General features: G+C 32.5%; 1 protein-coding gene and 1 long non-coding RNA gene across 2 annotated transcripts; one reads left to right on the top strand and one right to left on the bottom strand.

The window, feature by feature from the left end:
• Window positions 1-3,586: 3,586 nt before the first annotated feature.
• LOC130989744 (vegetative cell wall protein gp1-like) lies at window positions 3,587-5,083 on the top strand. The gene is made up of 2 exons (XM_057913828.1): window positions 3,587-4,067; window positions 4,174-5,083. Exons 1-2 carry the CDS (start codon window positions 3,914-3,916, stop codon window positions 4,821-4,823), a joined length of 804 nt encoding a protein of 267 aa, XP_057769811.1. The 5' UTR covers window positions 3,587-3,913; the 3' UTR covers window positions 4,824-5,083.
• A 3,654-nt stretch (window positions 5,084-8,737) lies between these two features.
• LOC130989743 (uncharacterized) lies at window positions 8,738-9,782 on the bottom strand. The gene is made up of 2 exons (XR_009090733.1): window positions 9,055-9,782; window positions 8,738-8,960 (listed from the first exon to the last, which is right to left on the bottom strand). It is a non-coding gene; the product is annotated as an uncharacterized LOC130989743 (long non-coding RNA).
• Window positions 9,783-11,589: the final 1,807 nt, after the last annotated feature.

Raw genomic sequence — 11,589 nt, 5'->3', positions numbered from 1 at the left:
ATTAGAAAAATTAAAGCTTAGTGTATTGTATTTTAAATTTTAAAGGTTGTGTGCAAGATCATAATTCATATAAATTAACTTTGTGTATTTTACGGCAATTTTCCCTGATTTTTTTTTTAATCCATCATCTTCCAATAAATATTTTATGACTAAAATAAATGTACCTTATTTTTTTAGAATAAATGCACCCTTGGTGAATATAGTACCTAACTCATCAAGTAATTCATTCCTTTCTTAATTTGAGTTTTGTCAGCCTTGGAATATTCAATTTCACTTCTAGTATACTGTATACCTTATCCACTCAGAAAAAAGACGAAGCTAGAAGAAGATTATCATCATGTCAAGTCAGGTGCATTGTGTACAAATCTTATTAAGTTTGTTTGTTACTATTTTTTATCTTATTTTTTTCGAAGCAACTACGACAAGTTTAACGAAACTCAAAACTCGATCAAATTAACCACGTCTTCTCACAATTCTCTTCCACTTCTCACTTCACTTTCATCATTTGTATATGCGACTGCAAGGTTCATTGATACCTGAACTATTTTATAGATCGAATGGAGTATATAATAATTAAAAAAAAATAACGTTACATAAATGACCAGTTCGAGGAGAATAATGATTAAGATAAGCCAAAGGATAGAATGCATATAACTACATGAATTTTGTTCTTTTTTATTTTGTATATATATAATTTTTGAATTTTTTTTCTCTATAAAATTATCAAATTTTTTTTACAATTTTAAATTTTGTCCAAATTGAATTTAATTGGGCATTTATGTGGCAGTTAAATAACACGTAGTATCATTTTAGGACAAAAAAACATCTCTTGCTTCTGCGATCTAACCAAATTACAACACAAGAATGATGCATAAATAAAGTGTAACTCTGTGCATCCAAAAAACTTTCTTATAGTATTTCTTGTTAATCTTCTTTTTAACTTGTCAACCTCAGCGTGAAGATATTCGATTTTCTTATTGTAAACACTCGCGAATCCACATATTCAATTTCACCTCTTCACTTTCAACACTACTCATTCAAGGAACCTTGACAATGACTGTATTTAAGGCAATAAAAGTAAAATGATGTAGATTGCAACAGGGCAAAAATCTGAAAAAAAAATGAAGAACTGAAAAGGAAGATTTTGTTGAATCCATCTAAAAAAAATTCGCCCATATACATCCTAAAATTTGCATAACTCTATAAATCAAGATTAAGAAGGAGACATATCGTGTACGTGAAGAATGTCGCTTTACATAAGATTGTTCCGCCACAAAAATGCTACAGCTTATCGACGTATTTCAATATAATCTCTTTTGAGAGGAAACAAATTATAAAATTTAAATTTTGCCCTAAATTTTATTTGATTTAATTTATCTATAAAATATGATATATTTTGAGCCTCTCATCATGTACCAAGATTGAAGAGCTCATGCATTATTATTTACCCAATACGATATACTCCCTCCGTCCACGAAATGAGTACCCATTTGTGGACGGCACGGATTTTAAGAAATGTATGGAGTGTAGTGTGAATAGTTTAAGGGTCCAATTTTTTTAGTGTATTAATTAAAGAGATGTGTGGGATACACTTGCCAAAAAGGGAAATGAGTACTCATTTCGTGGACGGACGAAAAAGGAAATATGGGTACTCATTTCGTGGACGGAGGGAGTAAATAGTAAATAAAAGCGACAAGAGACGTGTCCAAAGCTCTTGTCGCTTACGATGCTTAAAATACTAGTATTATTAAACACACGCCCGTGAAGAATTGAAATCAATTCACTATACTCAGCCAACCCGTGAAGAAAGAGAAAAATAATACCGACCTATCTTCAAACCCATCTATATCATATCATTGCCCATCTAAATCACTTCCATTTTCTTTTAATACTACCTTTCATATCGTATATTCTTTTATTTTACTATACCAACTCACACTATTAATATGTTAGTAATACCAAAAAAAATAAAAAAAGAATTAACATTCTCAAAATTTCAGACCTTAATCTTCGTAGCACACTGCATGAACCGTTTCACTGCACTTGGGTGCACTACTTAACAATTAATTAAGCTTCTCTATTCTTATAATAGTATTAAGAGCCCGCGCTCTACTATAGCCAAAACCTTTTAGTTATAGGAAATTCTAGTTATACAAATAAAAATATGGAAATAGTAGTATTTCTGACTAAAATATTCTTTTAGTGTGTAACAGTGTAAAATACACTTCGAAAAAGTGTGTAATAGTGTATTTTACACTGTTACACACTTTTTCGCAATCACACACTTTTACATTATTACACACTTTTGTGAAAAAGTATGTAACAGTGTAAAATATAGTATTACATGATTTTTGGAAAAGTGTGTAATAGTGTATTTTACATTGTTACACATTTTTTCGCAATTACACACTTTTTCGTAATTACACACTTTTTTGAAAAAAATGTGTAACAATATTAAGGGTATAATTGTACATTTACATTAAAAAATGCTAGTTTTTCCATATTTTTATTTTGATGGACATTTTTTCCTTTTCTTATCTAAGAAGGGCTAATTGAGCCCATTAACTCTAGTGTAGTAATCACTCTTAAGTTTTTAACCTTTTTTTTCTTCCTTTCTAAGATATTATTTTTTTCATAATTTATGTATTGTCATTTGTCAAGATGACAAGTTCAAAAATATTAAACTATCATGTTGCGACCAAGGAACAACTATGATTATAATAATTAAAACAATGTCATAAGCCCCTGTATTAAATAATTTTATATAGTATTTTGTTTTTCGTTTTGTGACTTTAATTAGTTTACACCTGCTAAAGTAATTTTTTTTAGCACAACATGTGCTTAATCTCAATTTTATAATGTATGTTAATTAATACTATCTCAATCTACAAAAATTTACCACAATTTTCTTTTCGGTTCGTTCGCAAAAAAAATTGTCGCTTCCATTCATACTAGTATGGTCCACACAACTTCACTCGCATTTTAATATCATTTTATTAAAACTTGTGACATCCATAATGTGACAATTTTTTTGTGGACCCCTAATTAATTATCACTAAAAATTAAAAATTTTAAAAATTATATACCCTGATTTTCTATTAATGAACTATAATAATCAAGTATTGATTCAAATAGAAATAAAAAATTATAAACCCTAACTGGGTGAGGGAACCCTGGTTAATTATCTTAAAATTATACTAAAACATAATAAATTAATTATAAATTCAAGAAAAAATAATTAAAAACTATAATAAAATGAGAGTGTGACACAATAAGCTGTGGGCCGGGACAAATGATCCCACATCTGGTCTTGTTTTCACAAGCAATGTTCCTCAAGTTTTTTATATTGTTTATTGATATATAAATATATATTTTTGCTTCTAAATAAATAAATTAATGCACAAAACTTATACTAGACACTAGTTTTAGAAATCCATATCATTATACACACATTACATGCAATATTAATTTTGCACAACCCTTGAATATATATAGGAAAATCGTCATTCCAAAATTCACCCATCCCAAACCATGTGCTAAGAAGTGTCACTATTTGAACAACACACATATATTCTGTAATTCTTTCGTTATGAAAATGAAATTCATAGCTCAATCATCATATATTATTATGATGAATTGCTATAATATTCTCGTGAACCAAATGGGACAAACAAAGTTAGATGATCAACTCAATATCAAAATTAGCCAACCAAATAAGATATATAACTTTATCTCATTCACACACTCTCCCTTTTGCCCTCAATTAAACAACTGCTGCCACCTTCATTCTGTGAATGAAATTATTGTCCTTTTCTAAACAAGCTTGTCTAGAAAGCTCTATCACAGACATGCAACAGGTGTTATATAAAGAGCAACATCTATCTACAGATTTACAATCACATTTTTAGTCAGAATGTGTTGGTTTTGGACATTAATCTTCCTCACTTTCACATTGTTGGTATCAGAAGCCAAGCATCACTCACACAAGCTCCCATCCGCCGCCGCCGTCGTCGGCACCGTCTACTGCGACACATGCCTCCACCCCAATCCCCACCATTTCATCGCAGGTTCACCCCCCCCCCCCCAAAGCTTGCTTTTTTTTTTTTTCTTTTAAAAGATGATCAATAATGATTCCCCAGACCTAATTGGTTATTAACTGTGTTACATGTATAGGTGCAACTGTTGCAGTGGAATGCAAGAGCTCGAGGCCTCGGTTCCGGCAGGAGGTGGAGACCAACAGCCGAGGAGAGTTCCGAGTTGAGCTCCCTTTCTCCGTCGGCAAACACGTCAAGACAATCCGAGGCTGCTCCGTCTCACTCGTCCGCAGCAACGAGCCGTCCTGCGCCGCTGCCACGTCGTCGTCTTCGTCGTCGCTGCGCCTCAAGTCGAGGAACGGAAGGGAGCAGATCTTCTCAGCGGGGCTCTTCACATTCAAGCCCCAAGTCTGCAATGAGAAAGAGAGCAAGTTTTTCATGTTGCCACCAAATCCATTGAATCCCGGCTTATTGCCTCCCAACCCCCTTCTGCCGCCGCCTTCCTTGATTCCGCCGGTTCTGCCGACTCCTCCGCCGTCACTGATTCCGCCGTTTTTTCCTACTCCGCCGCCTTCGCTCATTCCTCCGGTTCTCCCAACGCCGCCCTTCTCGCCGCCTTCCTTCCCCTTACCCATACCGCCAATCCCGGGGCTGGTTCCGTCGCCGTCGCTGCCGCCGCCGCCAGCTCTTCCGGTTCCTCTACCTCCGCTGCCTTTGCCTCCTGTTCCGTTCCTGCCACCTGTGATTCCGGGAGGCCCGCCGGCTGAGGTGAGGACAAGTAAGCCTTGATGTTGCAGCTACGTATATATACTATATATATATATAGCCGTTTGTATTCATACTATATATATAGTATATAGCAGTAATTTCATAAATCTTGTTTGGCTTTTATACTTTATGATGGATGTTATTCCGATCGTGTTATTTTAATTTCGTCTTTGTCAAATCATGAAGTAAACAGTAGTTTAGTATATGGAGTATTTTTTTGTTGGTATAGTGTGATCATTATTATATAATGTTATTTATGAAAATAAATTTTATTATACTAATTATTTTTATTTCAAAGAGAAAAATTATACTTTGATATTGGATCTATATATCAACCCTAACAGTGAATTATCAACTAATTAAATAAAATTAAATGATAAAAATATAAATAATTTAATTGGATGAAATAAACTCTAATCAAAGTGCCTCTAAGAACTTATAAATTGTCAAAATATTTGGGTTCAACTTATAAATTCAATAGAGAACTGTGAGTCAAAGAAGGAAAATCTTAATTAGAGAGAAAAATCGATAATGTATAGATCAATTTGAAGGGATATAATAAAAACAAAAAATCATAACAGTCATTTTTGTAAAATAGTTATGGCTTATAAGATTATGAAAAGAAAAGTTGAAACTGAGGAGTGTTTTTTGTTTTTTGTGAGTAGTTTGAGGAATTTAATATAAACTATTACGAGTTATTTTATAGCTTATAAATTGATTATAAATTTTGTCTTGTCAAACACTTTTTCAAAAACTTATAAATTTATAAACAATTTATAAATTGTTATAAAGATTTTATAAGCCCAACCAGCACACTCTAAAGGATTTTAATAATCCTCATTTCATAGGGGGAAAAAAATATAAACAAATGTCTTTCATCGGTGAACAAACTAGAGCAAATAAAAATGAATGCCGGTTATGTGAGATATCATAAAAAACATGAATGAATCGATTCTAAATACAAAAGAAACATGAATGAATGAATGAATCGAGTTCTAGAGATTTTAGGAGGTGGTTTTTAGATGCAAAAATTTAGCTCGTTTCCAGTTTCTCTTCGACCTCTTGTGGTCTCTTTTCTGGTGGTGAGGGTCTCGAACTTTTTATATTTTGTTGTGTGTTTCTGGTGGTGAGGGTCTCTTTTGGCATCCCTAGTGTCGGTTCCCCATATTTAATAAATGTTTTTTTTTCGATAAAAAAAAGTTCTCAAATCATTTCTCAATCTTCCCCCAACATAACTTGTCGCTCATCCCAACCAACTCCTTCCACAACCAATTTCTCTCGCTTGCATTCGTTCAATATGATGCATTCACCGTAAATCTTGATGATCGAAAGGTTGAAAACAGTTTCTCGTTCTTATTTTATTTAGTGGATTTTACCTGAAACTCACTCTATATGTATAATTATATATACATTAAATCCACAACAAATTTCACATCGCCTAACTCACATCCTCGTAAAAGTCTTCTTCCTGGGACTAGAATAACCAACCGAAATTGAATCGCCTTAAGAATATTAAACCTCATGAATCATGATATGTTGATAATTAAACATTCACATTTTCATGCTAATTATTTGTTTTGTTGGGACCTAGAACATAACTTGGGGATGATATATCATATGAAAACTTGTAAAATTATTGGATACCTCTTTATATATTAGTCTTTTAATTTACTTGGTTGCAAAGTTACAACTCTATCGATCGATGGTAGAGACTTATCACGACAAAAAAAAAAAAAAAACAAGAATAAGCCTCACCCATTTATGATCAGATAGTACTGTAGTGGCGTTTGGCGGCTGTAACAACAAATTTTTGTATTTCAATTTAAGAAAATACAAAAGCGTGTTACAAAGATAATTTGATAGTTTCGGTTGCAATCTCTAGTTGTTCCTCTGATTCTTCTCTTCCATTTGATTCTCGAACATTCTCGAAGATTCTTGAAATATTTGATTTGTTGACGATAAATCCAAAGGGCTTCAAGTCATGATTTTGAATTGCACGTCGAAGTTGATTTGATTTGGAGAAGAACGTCCTTAGAATTTTGTAAGAACGCCTTGAAGCTTTCGATCTTGAAGATTTGAATGCTTGATCACTTGAAGATTTGAAGGCTTGATCACTTGAAGATTTGAAGGTTTGATCACTTGAAGCTTTGAAGATCTTGAATTCTTGAAGCTTTAAAGATCTTGAATTCTTGAAGTCTTGAAGCTTTGAAGATCATGAATTCTTGCAAGACTACACTTGGTAGAATTTTTCTAGCTCTCCAATTCTCCTCCGCTCTAACTTATCTCTTGTGAGCATCCCCAACACCCTTATTTATAGATGTAGGAGGTAGGCCTCATGGGCTTTGGGCCTCCATGCATGGGCCTCAGGGCTTTAGGTGTCCATGAGCCCATTAATTTATTTATATTAAATATTAATTATATATCTATTTAATTTAGGAATAAAATCCCTTTTAATAAAATAGAAGATATAATCAAATATTTAATTCATGAATTTACACGTGTCATGATTTAATTCGACGATAATTTTAATTGTCTACAAATTACACAAATCCCTTTGAAAATGGATGAGTCTCGAAATTCATTTTAAATAGTTTATACTCTTATTTAGGAGTTTTTGAATTTGAATTTGGAATTTTAAATAGTTTATACTCGTATTTAAGAGTTATTGGCTTGAATTTCTTGAATTGGTAAACAGTTTATACTCTTATTTAGGAGTTCTTGATTTAATTTCTATTTGGGCATCAGTTAGATAAATTGGGCCATGTACATTTTAGATATCATGACCCCTACGTCTAAGAATTTCATAATTAAAACCCTTTGGGCCTTGAAAACACGTACATATGTATTTGAAGTCATGTGACCCAACTAGAGTTGTCAAAATAAAGTGGCTCGGCCCGCCCATAGTTTTGGCTGGGCTGGGCTAGGATTTTTTAGGCCCAATTTGGCCTGGTCGGTTAGTTTATAGAAAATAGGCGTTTTTTTCAATATAATAACTAAAATAAGTCTAATAAGTAATAATTAGCCAATTAGGATTTTTAAATCATCATTTAATTATATTTTCCTAATATGCTAGTCTTAGACTCGTAGTCTACTAATCATTATAAAAATTGATTCTTTTCTAATTCAATATCTTACGAACGTGATTAAGCTTTCAAACATTTTGGTGGTCCTTTTACTTTTATTTTCTACTTGAAAGAGAGTAATATTTTTGTATTATTATTTTGGTGGTTGTTATTTGTTTCATTGAATTTGTCTTCAATTTTTTTTCTTTAAATTTGATTTAATTTATTAATTTTTGGAAGTAATATATATATATATATATATATATATATATATATATATATTAATTTATCAATATTTTGACCCGTTTTGGCCCGACCCGCCCGGCGGCCCGTATAGGGCTGGGCTGGGCTTCATTTTTCGAGGCCCGTTGAAATTTTGGGCCAGCCCGACCATGCCCAAAAAATTGCCTAGGCCCGTTGGGTTGGGCCGGGCTGGCCCGGCCTGCAAGGTTTGACAGCCCCACCAACCTATCCTCTATTATTCAAGTGCACTTAAATGCAAGCACAATCAAATATTATTTTGTGAATTTTAAGAAGAATGATTCGACCTTTTGAGGCGACAAAATAACATAATTTTTTGCCTTCTTATTGAGCCACACATGATGTATAATTAGGTTCACTAATCATAGAGAAATGAGAACTTGTTTGGGCTTAAAAGAGTATACCCAATTTTCAAATTCTATCTAATTCTCGGCCCAAAGTTAGCAGCTCCTTTTTAGGGACCACCAATTACACTAATCCACACCATCTATATATATATATAAAAGCTCAACTTGAGCCAATCTAAGCCATTTTGGCGGGAAATTGATGAACTCTTTTAACCAATGTGTCTCTTTATATTCATTGGGTAAAATCTACATATACACATCTACATGGTTAATACACAATACTTTGGCTCCAAGAAATGATGAAGTACAAATACCAGTTGGCACAATACTTTGGGGCCAAGAAATGAATCAGTATAAATACCAGCCAACAGTTGTATCATTCGCATAAATGGAAGAGAAGATACAATTTCAAAGGCAGAGAGGAGATAGAGAAAGTGTGGTCGGTAGCTATGACTAACGACAACGAATCGGCTGAGCTGATGAAGAAGCTAAGAGAAATAAAAAGAAAAAGAAAAAAGAAGTTATTGTGAAGAAGAATCGCAGTAGAAGCAACATCTTTTATTTTTGACTTTCTATTGTTACCTGCTACTGCTTCTAACAGGGGCACCAAGGACGGAGAAGGCGGGGGTCGGCGAGACCAGCGGCCAGATTCTGACGCAGCGTCAAGGACGGAGGAGGCCGGGCGGATTGGAGCGACGGGATAGACTGAGCGAGTCGGCGAGATCGGTGGCGCAGATTTTGATGCAGGCGCGAAGGACGGAGGAGGTCGGGCGAGTCGGAGCGACGAGAAATTTTGGTGATGGTGGACGGCGTGGAGATGGTGATTGCGGCGGCGGTGTGGAGACGGAGGCGGCGCTGCATGTACAACCTCGCCGTGCGCGGTGAAGGATAGAAGGGGGAATGCCGGTGGTGGTGGTGGCGGTGGCTGAGGGCGGCGTCCTTCGCCGGAGCAGGAGGCGTTAGAAGAAGATTAAAAAAAAATGCAAAAATAGAATGGAGAAGAAGAGCGGCGCTGCGCTGGAGTAGGAATTAGGGTTGCTGGCACAATTTTTCATTTGATAGAAGTGAGAATGGACTTTTAATTACTTTTGATGTTGGGCTAATTAGAATGGACTTTTAAAGGCTTTTGATGTTGGACTAATTAATAATGGACTTTTAATTATAGTTTGTAATTTTAATAGTGTAAAATTAAAAAGGGCCGTTTATTTAATAAGAATTGTGAATTTAAATTAGCTTTTATTTGTTAAATTAAATTACCTTATTTTGCAAAAAAAAAAAAAAAAAAAAACTTCTTAGATAAGAGTCCTAGATTTTATAAGAATTGAGCTTTAAATTTGTTTCGGCATTTTAACTCCTCCAATTATTTCAAGGAAATAATTTCTTGATGTCTCCAATAACTCCTCCAACAAAAGCCAAATATATGAAATATTGGTTCTATATTCATAAAAAATGTGAATATTTAATATTATGCATTAATAACATACTTTTATTAATTTTATCTCTTATTTATTATATCTAATTTTATCTATTATAGCTATGGCATAAAAATGATAAGTGACAATGATATATAATGGCATACATTTAAAATTAAAAGGTTTTGTAGAATAATATATAATTTGAAAAATTATGTATGTAAAATTTTAAAAATACAAAAAATAGTATGATACGAAATATATAGAGAATATTCGTTAGAATCATGAACTATGAATGAAAATAAAATACATAAATTGAATTTTACTAATGAAAGTAGATGCACCTAATTTTAATTTTTTTAAGTATAGTTTAATACAAATTATTATTCATTTAATTATCGATCGGTGAACCTCTTTTGTAAAAATATGAGAAAAAAAAACTAAAATAAACATTGCATAAGTCACATAAACAATTTAATAATAAAAAAAGCATCCATAGTTCAAATATATAAACAATTTTATAATCAAACTTTTACTATAACAAATACATCCTTTCAACTTTAATTAAATTCTTAGATTATTATTACTCCAACGAAGAAATTTTGAATATATCCCGCAATTTATAATTCAAATCTGAAGGTATTATAATTGTTATATTCATTTTTACATGAATATAATCAATTATGCAACCCACACGTAGGCGGGACCTCAACACCACTCAACGGTGGGGGAAAAAACGCCCTGCATGTGGGACCTGAGCACCAAACAATACAATACAATAACAATACATCATCACATAAAGTGGGAAAACATCACCGTCAAGCGGAATTGAACTCAAGACCTCTAACAAAAACAAATATTTGAGTGTCTCAACTTTGCCACTGGAGCAAGACCTCGATCATTGGTCAGTTATATGATTAAATTTTTAGCATGTTTATTTAAAGTTAAATCAGTGTATATTGTTATATTTAAAATATTGATATTAATTTACAAAACTTTATATTTTTGTAATTTACCTACCTTTTGAAATAATACACTTAAATTTGTGTATTTCATGATCATAGAGTTTTATATAATTTGTGTATTTGACGTTGTCATCGTTATATATAAGATATAAATTTATGATTTTTATTTTAGAATGTCATTTTTTTAGCTTGCACAAATATTATGCTTTTAGGAAAAATTATTTCATACTTTTGTGTAATTAAATGAACCTGATTTCTCTTAAGGTAGAATGTTATATTGTGTAGGGACCATAAGTTTGATGGATTATTTCGCACAAATGTAATCGTGTAATTGGATATCTCTTACGTTTAACTTTTTACGTAATAAACATTCTTTTTATTCCATGGGTTACTGATTATTTATTATTTCATAGGTTGGATTGATTTTAGCTTGCACATTGATTATTTCATAGGTTGGATTCATTTTATGTTCGTATATCAATGGTTACTAATTATTAATATTTGAAACTTGAAATTTTTTTATTCTTAATAATATTGTTTATATGGAACTCTATATAATTGATTTGTATAAGACATTTTGTAGTTTGTTATATATATTTTGTTTTATTTAATATGATATTTTTTCTTATGTTTATAATTATATTTGATGTATTTGTGAATTTGGTACCCGTGCATACGCACGGGTAAAATACTAGTTTTACTTATAGCCGATCCATTGCCACCTTTATTTTTAGTAGCAA

This window comes from Salvia miltiorrhiza, chromosome 6, assembly GCF_028751815.1.
Source record: "Salvia miltiorrhiza cultivar Shanhuang (shh) chromosome 6, IMPLAD_Smil_shh, whole genome shotgun sequence".
In the NCBI taxonomy this organism is placed as follows: Eukaryota; Viridiplantae; Streptophyta; class Magnoliopsida; order Lamiales; family Lamiaceae; genus Salvia; species Salvia miltiorrhiza.
The sequence above is the reverse complement of the archived record's forward strand: the minus strand, read 5'-3'. Positions and strand labels throughout refer to the sequence as shown.